General features: G+C 41.4%; 2 protein-coding genes across 2 annotated transcripts; both read left to right on the top strand.

Moving 5' to 3' along the window:
* The first annotated feature begins 1,463 nt into the window (after positions 1 to 1,463).
* e2f1 (E2F transcription factor 1) lies at positions 1,464 to 6,622 on the top strand. Its single transcript, XM_061075443.1, has 7 exons — positions 1,464 to 1,715; positions 1,947 to 2,046; positions 3,003 to 3,222; positions 3,377 to 3,529; positions 3,871 to 3,985; positions 4,780 to 5,053; positions 6,233 to 6,622. The coding sequence occupies exons 1-7, from the start codon at positions 1,464 to 1,466 to the stop codon at positions 6,472 to 6,474; spliced, it is 1,356 nt and encodes a 451-aa protein (XP_060931426.1). The 3' UTR covers positions 6,475 to 6,622.
* A 4,724-nt stretch (positions 6,623 to 11,346) lies between these two features.
* LOC133005074 (protein-glutamine gamma-glutamyltransferase 5-like) lies at positions 11,347 to 20,812 on the top strand. Its single transcript, XM_061074661.1, has 13 exons — positions 11,347 to 11,383; positions 11,905 to 12,099; positions 12,877 to 13,113; positions 13,621 to 13,739; positions 13,843 to 13,971; positions 14,105 to 14,282; positions 15,206 to 15,341; positions 15,689 to 15,792; positions 16,001 to 16,261; positions 17,907 to 18,131; positions 18,276 to 18,436; positions 19,161 to 19,300; positions 20,662 to 20,812. The coding sequence occupies exons 1-13, from the start codon at positions 11,347 to 11,349 to the stop codon at positions 20,810 to 20,812; spliced, it is 2,073 nt and encodes a 690-aa protein (XP_060930644.1).
* Positions 20,813 to 21,139: the final 327 nt, after the last annotated feature.

Below are 21,139 nucleotides of genomic sequence, written 5' to 3'. Positions count from 1 at the left end.
CACTGTTTGTCTGACGCCTCGACATAGAATAACTGAAGTTACCATCATAAATTAAAAAGAACCAATTTAAAACTCTGAAAAGAACACAGTAAGATGTGAGGTAGTGTCAAGCTGTGTATTTATAATTTAACATAATATAATATAATAAATCACTTGTTCATTGATGAAGTAAGTTATCAGAATGAAAATGATAGTAGTAATTCCAATTTAACCCTGGAGCTTGAACGCATCCTTGAATCGACAGCTCTGCGCTCGGTGGCGAAAAATGACAGGCGTTTGCACCAATCACAGAGCTTCTCTGCAGCCCGGCGGAAGCTGCTGCTTTCTGCCCAATGGTAGCCCTCCAGCAGGCACACGTGACCATTTCGCGGTAAAAAAGATTTCGCGCGAAAACTGTCCGAGCCTTGTTTAGATGTAGATCAGCTGGGACAATAACAACAATAACAGCCGAATACGGGCTCGGGTCGGCGCTTGTCGGACGCGGACCACACCCGGCGTGAACCACCGAAGCCCCGGCGGCTGCTCCCCGGGAGGATGCGTGTGTTTCCCGCCGCTTTATCTCCTGTTTGCTCCAGTTTGGTCGGACTGCTTCCTGCGTGCCCCAGACAAAACGAGGGGGTAGAGGAGCTGCGGCTAATAACTCAGCTAACATGCTAACCTGCCACACCACCCCTGAGGACACCGAGCCGTGGGCTGTCCGCTGAGCCGAGTGAGGCTTTCACAAGTGTGCTCTCAACCGGACCTGGGAGACATGGCGACGGCTTGTGTACAGTAGCTACTCTACGTCGATAGCTCACTTGTGGAAAGCTGCGACAAAGTTTGACCAGCCTGTCAATTAAGCCCCGTGTTTCGGCGTCGGCGCCCGGGAGCCAGCCGGGAGGCGGCTGCGGGCTGTGGGGGAACTTGTGCCGGTGTGTTGCTGGACAGGAGCTAGCTCGTTAGCCGGGCTGTGGTGGCTGTGAGGAGGGCACAGGGGGGCCGAGGCCTCGCGGCTCTACTGCACTGACAGATGACAACAAAAGATTAGCACGCTAGCTGCTAACCTCCAGCGTTTATTACCCCCCCAGGGCCAAAGAGCATCTCTTTACCCGGGTTATCACTCGAGGCGCAGGCTTGGTGTACATTTAGCAGCTGCATTTTATTTGCCTAGTTTCCTGTTTGGCAGCCCATCCTGTCTTTGCTGTTTCACCACATATCTGATTTGGAACGTTTCCTGTACGAGGGGTAACTTTGTGGAAGTTAGGTGACGGGTTATAATGTGTTTATGGGATGTTTTGTATGAACGGTAGCTTGGGCCCACAGAGAGGAAGACCCCTTGCTTAGAGATGTTGGAGCTTCCTGTGACCGCCTGCATGAAAACCTCCAGCAGCTTCCACCATCGACGTGGATCCTCTGTCTAACCACAGCATCGTAGTTTGAGTCCCAGCACAAGGGGGGGGGGGGCACTCAGTGACGTCACTGCCATGTCAGAGACCCTGATCACGGGCCACACGTCCGAGGACCTGCTGGCCGACTTCGAGACCCTGCTGAACTCTGGCAGCATCGAACTGGGCGAGGACCACCAGATAGTGATCATCACCACTCCCGGCACCGAGGGGCTCCACCCGGCCACCGCCCCCACCAGCACGGGGGAGATCCTGCTGTTCGCCACGCCCCAGGGCCCAGCTGATGTTGGGGTCCAGGACAAGAGGCGGCCGGCTCTGGGGAGACCTCCGGTGAGGAGATGAGGGGGGAAGTGAGAGAGTGAGAGGGGAAGTGGTGAAATGAGCTTCATGTATATATATAGAAACATAGCAGAATGCTTGGAAATGTTAACACAGAGCAGACCTATAGGCACCTGTTGCTTATGGACATTTAGTTTTGCTTTTGGTTCATCATTACACTAACATGTAGTTTATAGTTATGCACAAGGTGTTTTTGAAGTCTGTGCATTTGGATCTGTTTAGGTAAAGAGGAAGTTGGACCTGGATAGTGACCATCAGTATGTCAGCACCACTCGAGTGTGCATTGGCAAAGCACCACCCTCAACACCTGCTCCTCCCAGAGGTACACCCCCTACCCCACACACATACACACAACCCGAGAGAAAATAAGCTGACCCTTGACAGGTGTTCTGTTCTCTTTGTGTTTCTGCACCTGGCACCAATTGGATGTTTCCCCAATTACAGGCACATGCAGCTTAAAAACATCAAGTAACTTTCTTGATTCTTGTTGTTTCTGGGTTTGTACCCTCAGGGTTGATGCACTTATTGTAAGTCGCTTTGGATGAAAGCGTCAGCTAAATGAAATGTAATGTAATTAGTCAACCCACCACAAATGAATATCATTTGAAAGTTTCTTGGACTCGACCCAACTAGTCCCAAGAGCCTCGGGCCATGTACCCTCACTGTAACACACTCACAAAGCTCAGCAGCTCTGTGAGTGAGTGCTCCATCCATCCTCCATCCAGCCCTCCCTGCCAATTGACTTCTTTCAATTGTTGTTGTCCAAACATAAGGTCAGAAATGGGAATGTTAGTTTTTTCGGGTAACACTGTACTTCATGCACCAAAGGGCAACAATGAGCTGGATATTAAAAGTGTGTGGTGCTGCGGCTAGAGATTAATTTCAGTCTCAATTAATCTGTAGAATTAATCTTCATTTAATGGTCTATGGAGCTGAAGAATACAGCTGAAATTTAAAAATATCATTCAAAAACAATCATTTTATTATTAAAGGAATTGCCGATTCATTTTCTTCTGAATGACTAATTGCTGCTGCTTTAAAAACTGTGCGGTATCACAAAAATTAACTGACAAACAAAGACCTTTGGTCAGTTCACCAATGGTGCAATGTAGTTTCTGGAATATATTAATAAGTCAGATTAGCACAGATCATATAGCATATGTAGTAGTCCTCTGTGAAAAGGCTTGTCATGCTTCACTGAGACAGACCCAGGTCTAGTTATTCAAAAAAGTATCTGGAACAAAATAATCCTGATTTGGAAATCCCACAATTTTCCAGTTCCTCGAACCACAACGGAGAAGTCGCGGTATGACACTTCTTTGAATTTGACCACCAAGCGGTTTCTGAGCCTGTTGTCCGAGTCCGCTGACGGCGTGGTGGATCTGAACTGGGCCTCTCAGGTCCTGGACGTCCAGAAGAGACGCATCTACGACATAACCAACGTCCTGGAGGGAATCCAGCTCATCTCCAAGAAATCCAAGAACAACATCCAATGGCTGTGAGTGTAAAACAAGCCTGTTATTTTAAATAATGCTACGGTGAGGCAGTTGAAGAAGAGATAATTATGTTCACACCAAAGAGCTGTATTCCTACGATGAAATACTGCTGCTGGTGTATGTGTTTAGATTGTTCTGTGCCCTCTTCACCTGCAGTGGCAACCGAATCGACCCAACGTTGGTTTCCCGCCATAAGGAGTTAGAGCAGGAGGTGTGTGACCTCACTGAGGCCGAGGAGCAGCTGGACCAGCTTATTTCCAAATGCAACCTGCAGCTGCGGCTGCTCACAGAAGAACCACAGAACAAGAAATATCCTTTTGATCTCTGTGACTCGTGATGGGATGAATGGAACATGATTTCAGCAGCACCAGTGAAACCTGATCGAATGTCACGTGGTCATAAACCTTTTTGACCCAAAGGTCTCTGGTCCAATCCACGGCAGGCCAGACAAATCTGTCACTGAAAGAAAGAGGTGGACATTGTACTTGAGTGAGGGGCTCAAAGTTTATCGTAGTTTCTCAGTGACGAGTAGAGGAGGCCGGCCGGCCATTGTTGTGTCTGTTCTTGTTTTCATATATTTAGCCTTGGACCACATCTTAGTTTTCTCATTCCCTTACAGCTGTGTTGTCCTTAACTGTTGTGTTCATCACGTTGGGCTATGTGCGCTGCCAGGACCTGAGGAAGTCATTTGATTCCCCAGACCATCTGGTGATGGTGATCAGAGCTCCACCTGAGACCCAGATGCAAGTTTCAGAACCCAGCGAGGTACGGGTCTAATAAAAGTTTAACCCATCGAGACCTATGGCCAGAATCTAGCCAGGGCTTTCAGTGTGAACATCTTAGACGCTGAATGAAAACACACCCAAAAACCTAAGTGTTGTCTGAAAACATCACCTAAAACCTGAGGGTTTTATGAAGGGCAGACAAAATTGCCAATGTTTACAAAAATGTAACTTCCCAGCCTTTGAAGCAGATAGTGATTAGATATTAAAACAACATTTGATACTGTGAACATTTGGCTTTAATTGAAAGTCCTTACAATCTCCCTAAACTTTGTAAATTGTGTTTTAAAAAAAAAACCAGCACATTCAGCGAGATCCCCCTTTCCTTCAAACATGTCTTTAGTCAGTGGATCTGCAGGAACATCATCTGGGTCTCAATCTCCTTCATTGTTCATTTCCAGTGTTCAGCTGCACTCTGCTCCCCTTGATAAGTTAACCAAATTATCTCTTTCACGCTACTTTGAACACTTTTGTTAAACTTTCGCTAACAAACAACATTTCCCATAATGCATTTCAGCGTGCCCACTGTATTTCAGTGAATCCCGATGCATTTTATGAGTCACATGTCTTTAAAATGATGATACCATATAAAATCCAAACAAACCTCATCCGGCTACAAACAGAGAAGATCTCAAACATCACTCTGTCGGAAAGGTTTATACACTCGTATAGAGCATCAGGTCTAAATGGTTTAAATCACTCATTTTTATTTAAATATATTTGTTTCGAGGTTATGAGGTTTTGACTTTGTGGTGTGTGTTTGTCAACGTCCCTCAGGGTTACCAGGTGTCACTGAAGAGCACGCACGGTCCTATCGACGTCTTCCTCTGTCCAGACGACAGCTCGGGCGTGTGTAGTCCCATGACAGGAAGTAGTCCCACAAAACCCAACGCTGACCCCTCCTTGGTCCCGCCTCACACACAACCCACGGACCAATCCCTATCCACCAACTCTCTGGAGGTGGGTTTATCATCCCCAGCGTCGACGTCTTCCACAGTGACAGCCGTCTCCCAGCAGGACCCCTCATCACTGGTGTTAGGTGGAGACACAGGTGAGTATTTACATTTTTCCGTGACATGCACAAGGAAGCGGGAGATTCTCTGCTCCAACATGTCCACAGCAGTAACCAATTATCTGTGGGATTCAGGTGAGGGCCGGTGCAGAGGCCTGATGCATGGAAGCATGTGAAAACAAAAATAGGACAAGAATAGAATCCTGTGGTACCTCACACGTCAGTAGAGCTGGTGATGAATTATGATTACCAATAGAAACACAACATTCTCTATCTGACATTAACGATTTAAGGTCAAATCGTAATATACCAACACAATGATTAAATCTATTGAGAAGATGTGTTGATCGACGTGTCACTAGCGGCACTGAGGATGAGCAGCAGTAAATCATCTCTGTCCTTAATGACAGCTGTTTCAAAACTGTCGCTTGTGAACACAGACTAGAACGAGCTTAGAAGAATATCAGAATGTTGAATCACAGATGGTGTTGGCTAAATCTTAACGTAACAGGCTAAAATGCAATGAAAGTGTGGCAATACGGTATTACTTATATTCCTAAGAAGGCTTTTGTTTTGCTCTTGTGGTGAAGCCATGAAGGTGACACACCTGACTTGGGGTAACATCTCTGCTCTCCCTGGTATGACATGTCAAAATGTCTGCTGTGAAAAAGGCCTTAATGAAAATAATCTCATGTGCGATGTGTACTTTTTCAAGTACAAAACCAGAAGACGACAGAGCTTTAAAGAAAGTGAAAAGAAAATACCTGGCTCCGTCAATTGATCCCGATCACTCTAAAATGTAAAGGGTTCTTCCTCGGGACATGCACCACTACTCTACAGATTCCCATGACATTTTGTGGAAGGGGAGGTCACGCCCGACGTGCAGTTTTTGCACAGTCCTGCTAACTAACAATATCAGTTGAAAACATTACCTCTTTGGCCCAAGTAATGAAGACCATGAACTTAATAAATCGGGTATTTACTGAAATAACTAATTGATTGGTTTGGACTGAAGGACAAGTTGATAAAACATTAAAAGATCATTGGCAAATTTATTATCTTAAAGGTTTTTGGTTTGATGAAATATTAGATTTAGCACTGCACACGACCAGTCCCAGCTGTGGAGTCATTGGTATAGTTGTCTCTTTGTAAGACATAATATAAATAGATGTATATGTACATGTATGCATATTTCTCACATCTTACTTTGTGTGACAGAATCGCTGCTGGGTGGGGATCCGTTCTCCAGCCTCGGAGACATGCCCGACTTTGACCTCTCACCCCTCTCTTCCTCATACTTCCTGAACGGAGAAGGCCTCCCTCTCCCATTGGACGGTTTCATCAACCTGTCCCCCCCTCACAGTCATGATTACCATTTTGGACTGGAGGACCACGAAGGCATCAGTGAACTGTTTGACTGTGACTTCGGGGACCTGTCCCATGTTTTGGGGGACAGTTAGATGAAAAAGGAGGAGAAACGTGGCGAAATAATTCTAAATTCAGGACATTATCCTCTGTCCCCTGCGGCTTCTAAAGGAAGGATGGACACCAACATTTTTTGGATAAATATTTGTATAAAAAAAAAAAAGTTGAATGTTTTAAGTTTTAATTGTGGAGGGACCGAAAATAATCTGCACAGCAATTGCCTGTGATCCCTAAAATTACACAATCTTGAAGTCCCCCAAATTATGCAGCACATTATTAGCAGTTCTCTTTGGCCATTTAAACATTTTAGACCAAGATTTCAGCTTTAGAATAGCTATTTAAATTATTTATATGAATGTTATTTTGATACTTTGTACCAAGTGAGGTTTTTGTTGTTATTGATAGTGTTTTATCCAAGTGGATTGTGCAGGTGTTTATGTGTGATTGAGTATGGATTCAATCTGCTGGTTTCCTTAACACGAATTAACTGCAACTCATTTGGCTGGTTTCTTACACGGCTGCGCCTGGTGTGTTTTCAGTAGGAAAAGTTTGCATCCCACTGCTTAAGTCTGTTTTAAATATACAAACAAAATATTTTGTGTCTGAAACACTGCAATCCTGAAAAACTGGATCCTCTAACGTCTCTGTAACTGACAATTAAATCCCAGGCCCCAAATTTCCACAGTCTGTCTGTAATAAATGACTGATGGTCTTGTTCCACCCTGCCCTCCGTGGATTTGAACTCATTTACAGTGGGATAAACAATCACTTAGAGCTAAGATGCTTTGGAGAACTGGACCTGCCCCTCTTTCTTAATGTAAATGCTTACATTACATTTTCAACAGTGCTAATATTACTTCATAAGAAACCTTTCACGTTGCTTCAATCTAAAGCCATTTTAGAAAATCAAAACAATAATGTTTGACAAATAATTAGGTCCTGTAGGATAAATAAGAAATGAATATTCATGTGTAGGAAACCAGGTGATGATAGACTGCTGCAGTTGGTAGCGGGTAAAAACTAATACTGAATATATTGTTCTCTATTAGTTAGCTAGGCGTTTAGCCATAGTCTCAGGTGTTCAGAGCAAAGTCTTAAATCAAATGTTTGTGATGCAACATGAGAGTGAAGATTTTAGATGTTTCATGGGTGATGCGTAGGTTGACAATAGATTTTCACAGGTTTAGAGAATGTATGACGTGGGTGATCAGTTCAGGAAGTTAATATTCATGCCTTAAGTCAGTATCCCATATACCAAGTAAAGGGATGCACATCTTGTCTTGGCCCCAAAACAATCAATTCCTCCTTGTTTTCCTGCTGCAATGGAATAAGGTGTCATCTCCACATGCCACAACACACCCAGGTTGTGTTTCTGTTAATACCACATTTAAATTTTAACGGCAATAACCGATGTTTTCACTTCAGTGTCAGATGGAAAACTGTCCTGCTACATGTTGTGTGTTATTGTTAGAAATGTCTGCATCAAACGTTTTTTTGTTCTAAGTTATGTAAGCTAACATGTTTTTTGTGTTCCTTATGTATAGGGTTTTAATGTGTGCTGGTTTGTGCATGGGAAAAACTAATTGATTTGTTTAATTTCATATTTATTTAAAAAAAAAAATTAATAGAAAGAAATGGTACAAAAACTTTCCATAAATGTTCTGGCAGGAAGGGACTGAACCCCCACACTGAAACTTGTTAAATCCAAACAAGTTGTGCTCTTGTAAATGTGTCTATAGTGGTGAGAAGAAGTATTTTGTTTGTAATGTAGCTTCTCTTTAGTCGCACATTTATTTTTCCTGCTCGTGGGGAAAGAAAATGACCTTACCTTATGTTCATTTGCAACCTTTGATTTGGATCATGAAGCCAAAAAAATCTATATCCTCTTCATTTACGGCCTTCTCAGTCAGACCAGTTCAAATCATAAATATTGCAGGTTCGCGATACATAGCTATTCTAAGGTTGTACAGGGATTTTCATGTAGCCTGTGTGTGCCTCAGACTGTCGTGTGAATGTTTGAAAAACTTGTAACCAGTCAACCTTTTTTTTATTTCTTTCGATTTAATCTTCAGATCTGTGAAGAGGGGAAACGTAGAGGTGCTATATGTAAGTTGTTGCCATCACTTCATGGCTAACATTAGTATTAGTAGCTGTTTTGTTACCAAGCTGCTGATATCGCTGCAAGTTCATCATCAAACTTCCCCCCTTTCCACTGTGATGGTAAACACCAGTCCAGAATCTTGTTTTGCTTTTGTTTCCTTTCTTTTATCAAAGTTATCATGCTAACAGGCTAGCTCCAGCCAGGTCAGCCGACAGTCTGGAGGCAAATAACACTTATAGCACCTTTTAAAATCCAGCAAATAATTTCAAAATGATCTGCAAGATTTCCAGCTGACAGGGTTGGCACAGGCCACTGAAATGTTCCTAGAATTTATCTTTTTTTCTATCTGGCCTCCATTAGCGGCTGAGCTGTTGGTGTGCAGTTTAGGTCGTCCTGTGTGGAAGTCGTGCCATGTTCTGGTTCTCTGCAGGACGAATGCAGTGCCTTGTTAGGGTAAAATATCAGTTATTCATTAAATGTTGAATCAGGGTTTATTTTCTGTGCGATCTTTGCAAAAAAATGCAGTGTTTCTGTGTTATATTTTATCTGTGTGTTTGCGTTTGGGGAAATAAAATCAAGTCAGCATTGCACCTGGGTTGAAATCAAATCACGTTCAGTCCAAATGACCAAAAAGCCAGTTGGATTTTAGGAAATGATGTGACAGAGTTTTAAGGAATTCATCATGAAATACAACATTAGATCCAGACTGTATAACATTTTCAACACCTATAAAGGGTGTTCATTTTATAAGGTGTATGTCCATTTGTTGGACACAGAAATGTCAAAATGAAAGTGAATTGACTCCAACCCTGATATAGTCTAAGTGCTTTTAAGGGAAACTGCGGCTTATCCAGCAATTTACAAATCAACCACATTTTTTGTTAAATGTTTATTATTTGTTGATACATTCTGGGTTTAGAAAAAATACAGGTTTGTACTTGTCAATTATTAATAGCCTCCAATATGCCCTTTTATATCACCCTTTCTTTGACAATAAAAAGTTAACTATTTTGATTCAACTATTTGCTTGTCTTTCTGTGTTACAAAAAAGAAACACCTGATGATTATGATTATGATTATCAAAGCTAGGAATAACTGGACAAAATGCATTTAGAGATTTTTGCTTGTTTTCCAGCAGTGTTTGAACTGAAAACCAGTTGAGAAATCCAACCTGTCGTTAATCAAATAATACATGATCAGTTTTTATTTAGCACTTAGTCTTGATGAATATTCAAAGCATTTTGCCATTCACCCGTTCACATTCATTCATCACACACTGCCTATCATAGAGCATGTTTGGGTCATTATTTCCAATTGGGTCTAATTACTGGTCAATTAATTAAGTGTCGAGGGTAAGAGCTATTATATCATAACGCATCAGGATTGTCTTATACGCTCAATTAAATGTTAGGGTTTTACTGGAATTGTTTGGGTCTCACTATTTCAATACAGATATAAAATATGTTTTATTTGTTAAAAACGACATGGCCAACATTGCAATTTTATAATGACAAAATGTGTGGTAAAGTTGGTTTAAGGAGCTTTTTGTAAGGGTAACTTTCCATTAAAGACAAACCGTGTTGCACATTTATGGTTTAATAATTGTTGCAACCATTGTTCCACGTCATTGACTTGCAGCTGTGGGTCACAGAAGAAAAATGTCATTTTCTGGATCAAAGCCAACAAGAAGACAGCCTGGTGTCTATGCATGGGTGATTCCTAGCAGTCACTGTCTGTCAACTCAGTTTTCCAGGGAATTGTGGTCATAGGGCGTGTGAATGAATACAAAGGAAGGAACTGTAACGATTTCTTATTTCAATTTCAATGTCAATCCTTAACAGGTGAGCAATCCTTAACTTTCTTTCTAGAGAGAGGCGTGTATCGCTTGACAAGACGTTTCTCTTGATGTTTTACCTTTGATTCATCACTTCCAGATCTCATATATAGACCATTATTAATATTATTATCATCATCATTATTGACTCATTATATCCACAGGGGAAGTGACAGGGAGTGAAAATTACATATTCAGGGCTGTAAGTAATTTTCCAGTAGTATTATCTGCATCACATACAAGTAAATAAAGTAAATGGTTTGTGTTTAAATATAACTTTTCTAGTCTTAATAATCACTCAAAGCACTTCACAGTACAGTTTTGCCGTTCACCCCTTCACCCACATTCATATGTGCATCACTCATACTGTTGATGTAACCATCCGGGGCAATTTGGCGTTCGGTATCTTTACAGAGATTTGTAAAATATAATATCATGGCCAGTGACCATCGTTTGCCAAACAGCCACAAAACTGAATGTAAAAGTGAATTATAACATGAAAATAAAACTACAATGACCTTTGGGGAGCTCCCACAGGCCTCAGGCTCATTAATCAATAAATTCTGATCTGTGTTGAAACTGTTCTGTGCTGTCTTTATAGGATTTGATGAATTGTTAAATAAGCTTTGAATTATTACGTATTATTGAATTATGTCATATTTAAAATGTAATGTAATAAATACTGTGTCAAAACAATTTATTGCACGGCACCTATGGACACCTTACAATATATCGTAAATTAACACCAGAAAACGTAAATTCAAAGAATAGTTCAACAGAAAGAAACCTGCTGCTGCTCAACAAGCTCGGCTCGATTGGTTTAGCGATTGTTTGAAAAGAAATGGTGAATACTCTGCCGCTGTTGTAATGCAGAGAGCAGGGTATGTAAAGATTGACTAAGATGGTTATCAGTGTGGAGGTGGAACATGCTTCTCATTCCTTCAGTCACTCGCAACTCACTTCTGTCACACCATGGACTGCATTCAGCAGACAGCACACAACATCAGTGGTGAGTACACGCTGTAACTCAGGCTCATTTTTAACTGCTTCTGCTCCAGACAAAGACGCGGCAAGCTTTATAAAAAAGAGTGGCATTAATGTAATTTATCATAATTTTACACAAACGTTCAATTTGACTCGGTTATTTAATTTCTGGTTTGGCAAGAAGCCTAGAGAGAAATCAAACATGACAACCTCTCTATCACAATCTCTATAGCTCTTTTATGTCTTAGTTGAAATGTCTGTATACATTTTTTAAGTTCAGTTAACAAATGCACAAACAGGCTTATAAGGTGTGAAGGTAGAAAAGCATAGTTGGAATGCAACTTAATGTTCTTGCTAAATTTTGTGACATGTGGTTTCTCAATAACACTTATATACTACAGTATTTTTCTGGCTATAAATGTCGTATTGTTTTTGACATTGTTGTACCTTTACCTTTATTTCCCAAACTGCCCTCTCTCCTTGTTTCCTTCTACAGTCTTTCCAGGAACGCTAATTCCACAATACCTGATCTGTTGTTTTTTTCAGGCACTGACAATGGCCATTGCCGTCTGAGGTTAGTCGACTTTGAGGTTCATGAAAACCACATTTCCCATGAGACTCAGGGTCTGAGCAAAAAACACCTGGTGGTGCGGCGAGGGAAACCGTTCAAGCTGACTCTGCGGTTCCGTGGCCGGTCATGGAATCCTCACAGCGAGGGCCTGGTCCTGGAGGTGTGGCTAGGTAACACAGACAGGAAAACCTCAGCTCATGGTTAAAACAAGACTGGGAGAGAAAAAACACAACATAGACTTACTCTCACAATAACTTATGTTCATTCATGAAAATAACCACCCTTGCTTAGTGCACTGAGGACTGGTGTTTCTCCAGCCTCTGGGTTTAAAGATGGAGGATGCATGTCCACTTCCTCCCACTATCCACAAATGAAGCCAAAATATTCTGCGTACAAATGCTGCCATGTTGCACATTTGGAGCCCAGTCCATTTTACATGTTCACACGGATACACAGTAGAGTTTTTGAAAATCTGCACTTTGGTAGGTGTTTGCAAAAGTCATTTGTGTATGTGGACGAGAGGCTGGAACACAGAGGAAACAATTATAATCAACAGTTATAGAAACAGAATGACACGTCCTGAGAAAAGAGTTTTTCAGTTTGTACAGATGGAACATTTAACCATCAGCTACTCACAGAGACAATAATTGAGATTAAAATTAAACAAACAAACATGGGTGAAAAGTTGAAATAATATAATAACATGAGGAATATATGTGGAGAAAACTGTTCTGGATCTTGTCATGGGAATAAAACAGCTGATACCTGTGCTTCTCCTCCTGTAACATTTCAAAATTGTCCCTCTACAGTCCATTACACAGCTAAATCAATCCTGAGACCATTGAGTTTAGAAATTGTGTTTTATTGTTATGTTGTTAAGTGAATATGTGTATATCATTCAAATGCTGCATCGTCCTGCTTTAAGTAACTTCTCCTTCACCGTGCAGGGAGTCTGTCAGAGAGAATCCCAGTCCAGTTCTCTGACAAGTGGCCCACCACGCAGCACTGGTCAGCCAAGATCCACCCGGGCAGCGTGCACTCCGAGTCAGTCACCATCCACATCTGCTCCCCTGTTCAATCCTCCGTGGCCCTGTATAACCTCCGTTTGCACATCGAGACCAGGCAGAACATTAGGAGCTTCGCAATGGGATCATTTGTCCTGCTTTGCAACCCCTGGCTGAAAGGTGGGTCCATGAAGAAAAACTCCATCTTGTACCTGTTTTACGCTCCTGTCTCTTTTTGGTTTGTTTGTTTCAATTTTGCCACAGATCTGGATGAGGGGGGCAGATCCAGGAATGTTTTTATCACTTTCTCTAAACAATGTGGGATAAGGTGCTTTCACCATTTTCCAAGGGAATATTTGATATACTGACATATCTTTGAGATGGTGCAGCTTGATTGAATTTAAGTTGACTGTTATGCCTTTGCTACTGAGTGCCGTTCTAATAGTCGAAAGCAATTTTTTGCCTTGCTAATGCGATATCTCAGCATAAACAATATTTCTTCAGGTAATTTTGAATCAGTTGTCAATTGGAGTCAAAGATTTGAATTCAAAGGTCATGGTGACCTTGTAGGAATCTGGGAAAAAAAGGAAACTGCACTTGTTGACGTGACGTTACAAAAGCAGTTTGGTATTTCTAGTTGTTATTGTTTCTTTCCAGTCATCCCACAAAACTTCTATTGCTTTTCAGATGATCCAGTGTACATGCCACACGAGGCCCAACTACAAGAGTATGTCAAGAGCGATTATGGTTTGGTGTTCATGGGCACCAATCAAAATGTTTGTCAGCGACCGTGGTCGTTTGGTCAGGTATGTAACAATCGGCAACATGCAGCCATCATGAATGGCTCTTGTGTGTAATCACAGCAAGATCAAATGCAGCAGGCTTCAGTTCGTGTTTCATCGTGTGCAGTATGAGCCTGGCGTCCAAGAGGCATGTCTGACGCTGCTGGAGGTCAGCCCTCAGCACCTCAGCGACGAAAGCAAGGACAACATACTGCGAGCAGACCCAGTGTACCTCAGCAGGGTGGTCTGTGCCATGGTGAGAGACAGCACTCACTAAAACATGGGTGATAAAAGTACACAACTCTCCCTCTAATGCCAAATCTGTGACTTATGTTATCAAGAACATACCTTCAGTGGAGAGAGGAGTAACATGTGTCCTCGTTTTCCAGGTGAACTGTAATGATGACCTGGGTATTCTGCACGGGAAGTGGCAGGGCGGCTACCAGGGGGGGGTTAATCCCACAGAGTGGAGCGGCAGTGCTGACATCCTGCGTCGCTGGGTCGCATCCAACTTTAGCCCCGTGCGCTACGGACAGTGTTGGGTCTTTGCATCTGTCCTCTGCACAGGTACCAACAACTGAATTATTTCAATTATAGGCTGATCTTTAAAATTCTCTTTACCTAATTTAATGACACTGAAAGAACTGGCATCTGTATTTGTGTTGTTTGGGTTGGTAAATTCCAAATCTGATCTGGGGCTGTAAGAAATAAACAAGTTTTCTAGCTATAATTACAACTTGTGACTCACTATGAATATTCCTTTATTTAATTTATACTTTCAGATATTGGTAATTACAATCACTCAAATAATATGTAAAATTAATGTGGCATCAGGCAATGGAAATTTGAAAACCTCAAAGTACATTTACAACAGAACGCCTTTGTTAGGAGTTTGTGTTCCAGGTAGAGAAAGGCTAATGAGAAGAAGATATCACGTTGCATTACGAGAATTACGGCGACAAGTGACAAGCTTATTAATTAAGCAATATTTGTCTTTTTATGTTTGCTACCTTTTGCTATTGTGTTAGTTGGTGATAGAAAAAGAAAAAAATATGTAAAAGGACTCACTTTTACATATACTTAAAGTATAAAAGTATAATTATTACCACTCCCTCATGCCACACAACATTATTACTGCAGAGTCCTGGCCTCTAAAATAAATATGAACACATTTAACGTAATGCTTTGAAAAATTGTAGAGGTATTGTTGATATATGTGGTGGAATAAAAGTGAAAGGTACCTGGAATAAATCTACTCAGTCTTTCACAGAAGGGGCAAATTGTTCACTTTACAATAGATAAAAAAATTGTTAGTTAATATAATGAATTAACTAAATATAGTAACCACTTGCATGACTGGATACTATTAGAAGTAGAAATGATTTACTCAATACATCTTACCTACTTTATACTTCTACTAAGATGGGTTTTAATACTTCACGACTTTGGTTTTACAAGTGATGACTGATTTATGTTTATTTTTGTTCCAGTAATGAGAGTGCTGGGGATTCCCTCCAGGGTGGTGACGGTCTTTAACGCAGGTCATGACACTAATGCCAGCAGGACAATTGAAGAGTTTTACTCGACCACGGGGGAGAAGCTCCACCTATCTAAGGACAGTCTCTGGTTGGTGTCACTAACTCTAAAGATGATATTCTGTATTTGAATTGCTTAGTCATCAGTGTGATCTCACAATTAACACTCACAGTAAAAGCAGCATTTACTGTTGTGCCCTTAACTTAATGAACATATGAATCAGGAGAAGATAAGCTAACTTAGTGTCTGTGATCATCTATTTTATTTATCTCACCCTTCATATTGATTTTCTGTGTGTGTGTGTGTGTGTGTGTGTGTGTGTGTGTGTGTGTGTGTGTGTGTGTGTGTGTGTGTGTGTTTGTGTTTGTGTGTGTGTGTGTGTGTGTGTGTGTGTGTGTGTGTGTGTGTGTCTGTGTTAATCCCTGTATGTCCTGCAGGAACTTCCATGTGTGGGTTGAGTGCTGGATGAGAAGACCAGATCTCAGTGCAGGGTTTGATGGCTGGCAGGTAGTGGACCCCACACCCCAAGAGAAAAGTGCTGGTGGGTCCCTGCTCCACATTGTCCTCAATACATTGTTTGTATTTAGTGGGATAAGAATAAAAGTTTCTGTAGGGAGGCCATTGACCTCTGAGTGTTAATAAGCAGATATGTGACAATAAACTGTTATTTTACGGTAAATACTGCTATTTTTCTCCATCTGCTGCTATTTGACTGAAATTGACCTTGACGTTTGATCTTGTCTCTGCAGGTATATTCTGCTGTGGCCCATGCCCTGTAGCTGCTGTCCAGCAGCGCTGCCTCAGTGCCCCATACGACACCTCCTTCATCTTTGCCTCTGTTGACGCTGACGTCATACGGTTTATTGTACGCAATGGAGTGGTGGTGGGGAGGATGGTGGACTCTGAGTTGGTGGGGCAGGTGATCTGCACCAAGAGAATTGGTTCAGACACCCCAGAGAATCTGACACCTGCTTATAAGAGGAAGAAAAGTAAGAGAGGTTCCTGTGGCTGTGAGGCTTTCTAGAGAGGGATTTATTGAGATACAATAAACAGATACAGTACAATTTTGTGTTTTGAGAAGAGTCTGCATGATGCAAATGCAAAATGTGGAGACAGCTGAAGTAAGATAGGCTCTGTCTTGGTTTTCCATACGTTCAATAAAGATTATCCTCATATTTTCTTTCCCTTTTCAGGGGCGCAACTTGGATTTGGAAGAATGACAACACAAGGTCAGTGGCTCTGTTGCCAAAGCATCTTCACCCTCATCTCCCCATGCAAGAATCAATACGTGCAAACAAATACCTCAGCATGACTTTGTTTTGCAAATGCATTGTTTAGTTTAAGGTTCAAAGATTGAGAAATGGAGCAGAACGGAAAAGACAAAAACAAAAGTTAATGTTGTGATGATTTGAGTTTGAAACTATATGATGGCCTCTGTCATTCTATTGGCACAAAGTCTAATTTGAAGAGTGGGCTCAGAGCATGTAGTCCAGCTATTTCCCTTGGGGAACAACAATCTCACAAATAACAAAATCTCCCTTTTACAGCAGTGTCTCTCTGCTTAATGCGTTCTGCTGCGATGACGAATGGACTGGGAGAAGAAGCAGGTAAGCTTTGATTCATCTCAGTGTCAAAAAATCTAACACTCTTCTGGCTTCTAGGCAACTGTAACTCAGGCTGTATGTGTGTGTGGTGTACAATAGAGAAAGTGCTGCACTGTATGAATGTGTGTGTGACCGGGTGAAACTGCTGTAAAGGGCTTTGAGTGGTCATCAAGACTAGAAAAGCTTTATAAAAACACAAAATCTTTTTTTGACATTGTCCCAATTGTTTATGTTTTTCAAAGTTTTAACAATGTCAGGGTCAGAGGTTCGTTATCCATTGAACTGCTCTGCTAAAAAAGTACATACTAATCAGTTGTAATAAACTTTACAGTTGTAAAAGAGTATTATTATTTGTAATATTAGTTTGAGCGTGTAAGTAACTGTGGATTCGTTTGTAGATATGTGCCGTATTTTTCAATGGTCTCTACCAGGAAGTTAGAGGTCAATTATTACATGATTCACACATGCTTCATGATCAAGTATTTGACTTTGACCTGAACTACATTTTATCATGTTGTGTTAACTTGTTGGTCATTATTTTATTACTGTTTGACATGAAACTTTTACAGAACCCACCAGCAGTTTTGCATCATATCATTGTGCCTGATTTGTGTTCTGTCACTGACAAGTAAGCATTAATCGCTTTGATTCACAGTTGAGCATTTAGAGTTTCTCTTAATTTTCAATAAGAAAGTGTTTAAACTATTCTTCCATGTGTGTCATCCTGCTTTAAATATCTGCAGTTGATGCTCTTCATAGTTTCCACATCACATCATTTAAATTTGGGGGCCATTCTACGGCAAATATTTGTCAAAGGTGGTTGCATGGCGTCATTAAAAGTTTTTAACATTTCGGTGAATGAGGTAGATGACCCAATTTGTTGGAAGAGGTTTCCACACTCATTTAGCAGCACTGTGTTTCATCAAACTCCAAAACCGGTTTGTTCTGGGGCTGATAGTGTCACCAATAGTAACAGCATCTTTTGAAATATTACAAAGGCATTCTTCTCTTCATCGGTTTACTTGTTTAACACAATGTACATGTCTCCCAGCTTCATCTCCAGGACTAACGTCATCTGGTTTGGAGGTGTCCCTAAACATCAAAGGGAAGCCATCATTTGGTGACAGCATTGGCATGAGCGTAAAGGTCACTAATAACTCCAGCGAGCCCAGGATCCTGATGGAACATGTGGACGCTCAGATTAAAGAGTACAACAGCAGCCCACAGGGGAGCTTCTGGAAAATCCACAAAGAGGTGCACATATTCCCTTATGAAGGTAAAGAGTCCTGTAGAAAATACTGGGGTGTACCCCCTGGCAATGTTGTTGGATAACCTTACTTTTTCATTTGAACACTTTTTATTTTATTTACTTGCTTAATCAAACCTCTAGAGAACCATAACTCCTTTACATTCTCTGCAGCTTTGACTCTGCAGCACACCATCCCTGCGTCTGAGTACGAGTCGGTGCTGGCGGCTGACGAATTTGTGAATATTGCAGTGGTGATTAAGGACGTGCGGACTAAAGAAAGAGTCCTGGATTCACAGGAATTCAACATAAGCTCACCGCAGATAAGCATTGAGGTAAACAGCAGCCAGTCTGCCCCACTCTTCAGTTCACTTAAGTATAAGGAAGAAATTATGTTCACTTTGATTTATTTTATAGTTGTCACTGTCCAACACATTTCAACACCAGCTCCAGTGTTACCTTTGAGCTAAAATCAAAAACCTGTGAGCAGAAAATACAAATTCTGATGCCTTTGCTGAAACCTGAGATTTGATACACGGCACATAAAAAGTAATGATCATATTTTTCACTCTGATCAACACCTGAACAACTACACCATTTTTTATATATAGTGATGCATTTATTCATCATTATACATTCTATCCATAAATCCATTATCTATACTGTTTATCCTTTTGAGGGTCGTCTTAGAGCTGAAGCCAAACAGTGGGCAGGCCACAAGGCCAACATACAGAGATAAACACTTACATTCACATCTATGGTCAATTTCGAGTCTCCAATTAACCTGATCTGTCTGCATTTGTTTGGACTGTGAGACGAAGCCGGATTACCCAGAGAAAACCCACAAAGACACAGGGAGAACATGGTCACTCTACAAAGAAAGACCTGGCCCATATTAATAAAAAGCTAAATAGAAGTGGACCAAATTAACCTTAATGCAAAGTGACTCATATCAATAGTCTTCATGTTCAACAGCCCCCTCTGGGGATAATGGAGTGATCACAAGTCTCTGTCTATTTTATTTTTGATAATCTGATCCTGTAACCTGATGCTCTGCAGATCGAAGGAGGGGACAGCATCCAGATAAACAAGGAGCACACGGTCCAGGTGTCCTTCACCAACGAGTTTACAAAAACTCTGACTGGAGCTGTGCTGACAGTGGAGGGATCTGGCTTGTTGAAAGGAAAACACGAGACCAGGTATGTGTGTTTTGAATGTTGTATTTAAAATAAACAATAAATCTTCATTCTGTGGAGCTGTGTCGTAAAAACAACAGCACCCTTGTCCTGTGGCTACATTCTAGGGATGTCACACATATTTAACCATTATGTTTGATAGGGTCAAAAAAACGCGATGTTCGTTGGGAGGAATGTGGTCTGGGGTGTTTTTGTAACAGCTGAAACGTGATGTTGCATCCAAGTGTGTGTGTATGTGTGTAGTTCTGTGGAGAGAACAATGAAGAACAATGCACCATCACTATCAGGGGTTAAATGTACCTTTATATTTATTTATCTCATTGTCAAAGCAAGCAGCGCAATAGTTGTGATTTACACCAGTACAGAGCCTGTTCTAAACCTGCCTGTTTGGAATGGTGGTGATGCTGGTTGCAGTTTTCTTTCTGATACTGTAAAAGTTACGTGCAGTGATTGAGGCACAGAAAGTAAAGACCGACTGCTGGACTCAGTCTGCAGAACCACGAAGCTGTGACACCACCACTTAACAAAGACCTGTTCACCTGTTCATTGAAGCTCGACCAGTACACAGAACTCAGAACTGGAGAATCCGTGGTAGACTCTTAGACTGATGAGTCCCTGATTAAGTAGTTTTATTGATATTGAATGTACTGCATGTCCAAATCATACCAAATGTGACACTGCATTTCTTAGGGCCCTTTGCAATGCACATGCCAAGTGTGAAGGGGAAAAGATTATATATATCGGTTGTTTTTGGTTACCACCTCAACCTCCTCTCGCTCTTCCTCTACTTTTCCTCACCCTCCAGCTCTTTTATGGCTTCAACAAACTTTGTTAATAAAAGGGTGAACTTTTGAGTCCAACTCTTCCTGGCCTGGTCCCATTCCTGTATTGTTCCAGTCCCCTGCAGCCATGGTGGCTTTTTATTGGCCCAGACGATAAAGCCAAAGTTTCAACCCAGAGAGGTATAATAAACGAGAACAGCTTCAGTGGAGATATTAAGAGGTGATAAATCATCAAGCTAAATAGTGGAACAATAAAACTGCTCTGGCATTTGTTCCATGAAAAAGGGCAAGAAGTCAATTCTGGTAGTCGGTAGCTGGCAAACGACTGGCTGTATAATTGGTAGGATTAATCAACCCTCACATCACTCATGTACTTACATTATAATTGATTTGTGCTGTGGGACCACAAACCTCTCATCACCTCTTTTATTCGCTGTCAAATTTGACTTTCTTTTTGCAAAATATCGGGTCTTTAGATTGTTTAAGTGTGTGTGTGTGTGTGTGTGTGTGTGTGTGTGTGTGTCTTTCTTTGTTTGAGTTAAAATTTGACAACATTTGGTTTCTCTCCTCACTCTCTGCCAGGCTGGCTCAGCTAAAGCAAGGCGAGAAGATGGAGAACACTGTCTCCATCATGGCCTCTTCACCGGGCACCAAAGTGCTGATGGCCACGTTCTCGCACAGCAACAGAGTTGTGTCAAGGAGCTTCCACAAAGTCTCCATTATTGAAGCATAGGGAACGGTGCATCCTCCTAAGCTTCAGCAACTTCCTGAACCCTAGCTGTACTAGCTAAAATGAGCTAGAAGCATGAAACTCAGCCTGATTTGAACATTTGAACACACCATGTTCATATTTGGTTCTAGGTGACACTACAGTCACCTAGAACACAAAGCGTGTGTGTTTGTCATAACACAAATCAGTCTGTAAATCACATGTTGATTGTCTGGTGCAAATTGTCCCATAAATGAATTATTTAGTCCATTGTTACAAAACTTGGTAGATATTTATGTTGAACTTACTAAACTATCTTAACATTTTCCACTGGGGAGCCATTGGGGAGTA

This window comes from Limanda limanda, chromosome 7, assembly GCF_963576545.1.
Source record: "Limanda limanda chromosome 7, fLimLim1.1, whole genome shotgun sequence".
Lineage (NCBI taxonomy): Eukaryota > Metazoa > Chordata > Actinopteri > Pleuronectiformes > Pleuronectidae > Limanda > Limanda limanda.
Note: the sequence above shows the minus strand (reverse complement) of the source record. Positions and strands in the feature narration are given on the sequence as shown.

Excerpts from the sequence above, each read along its gene's own strand:
- e2f1 (XM_061075443.1), top strand. The coding sequence starts at position 1,464 with ATGTCAGAGACCCTGATCACGGGCCACACGTCCGAGGACCTGCTGGCC. Across the intron at positions 2,047-3,002 it reads AACACCTGCTCCTCCCAGAG|TTCCTCGAACCACAACGGAG; the intron begins GTACACCCCCTA and ends ACAATTTTCCAG. Across the intron at positions 3,986-4,779 it reads AAGTTTCAGAACCCAGCGAG|GGTTACCAGGTGTCACTGAA; the intron begins GTACGGGTCTAA and ends AACGTCCCTCAG.
- LOC133005074 (XM_061074661.1), top strand. The coding sequence starts at position 11,347 with ATGGACTGCATTCAGCAGACAGCACACAACATCAGTG. Across the intron at positions 12,100-12,876 it reads GGTCCTGGAGGTGTGGCTAG|GGAGTCTGTCAGAGAGAATC; the intron begins GTAACACAGACA and ends TTCACCGTGCAG. Across the intron at positions 13,114-13,620 it reads TTGCAACCCCTGGCTGAAAG|ATGATCCAGTGTACATGCCA; the intron begins GTGGGTCCATGA and ends ATTGCTTTTCAG.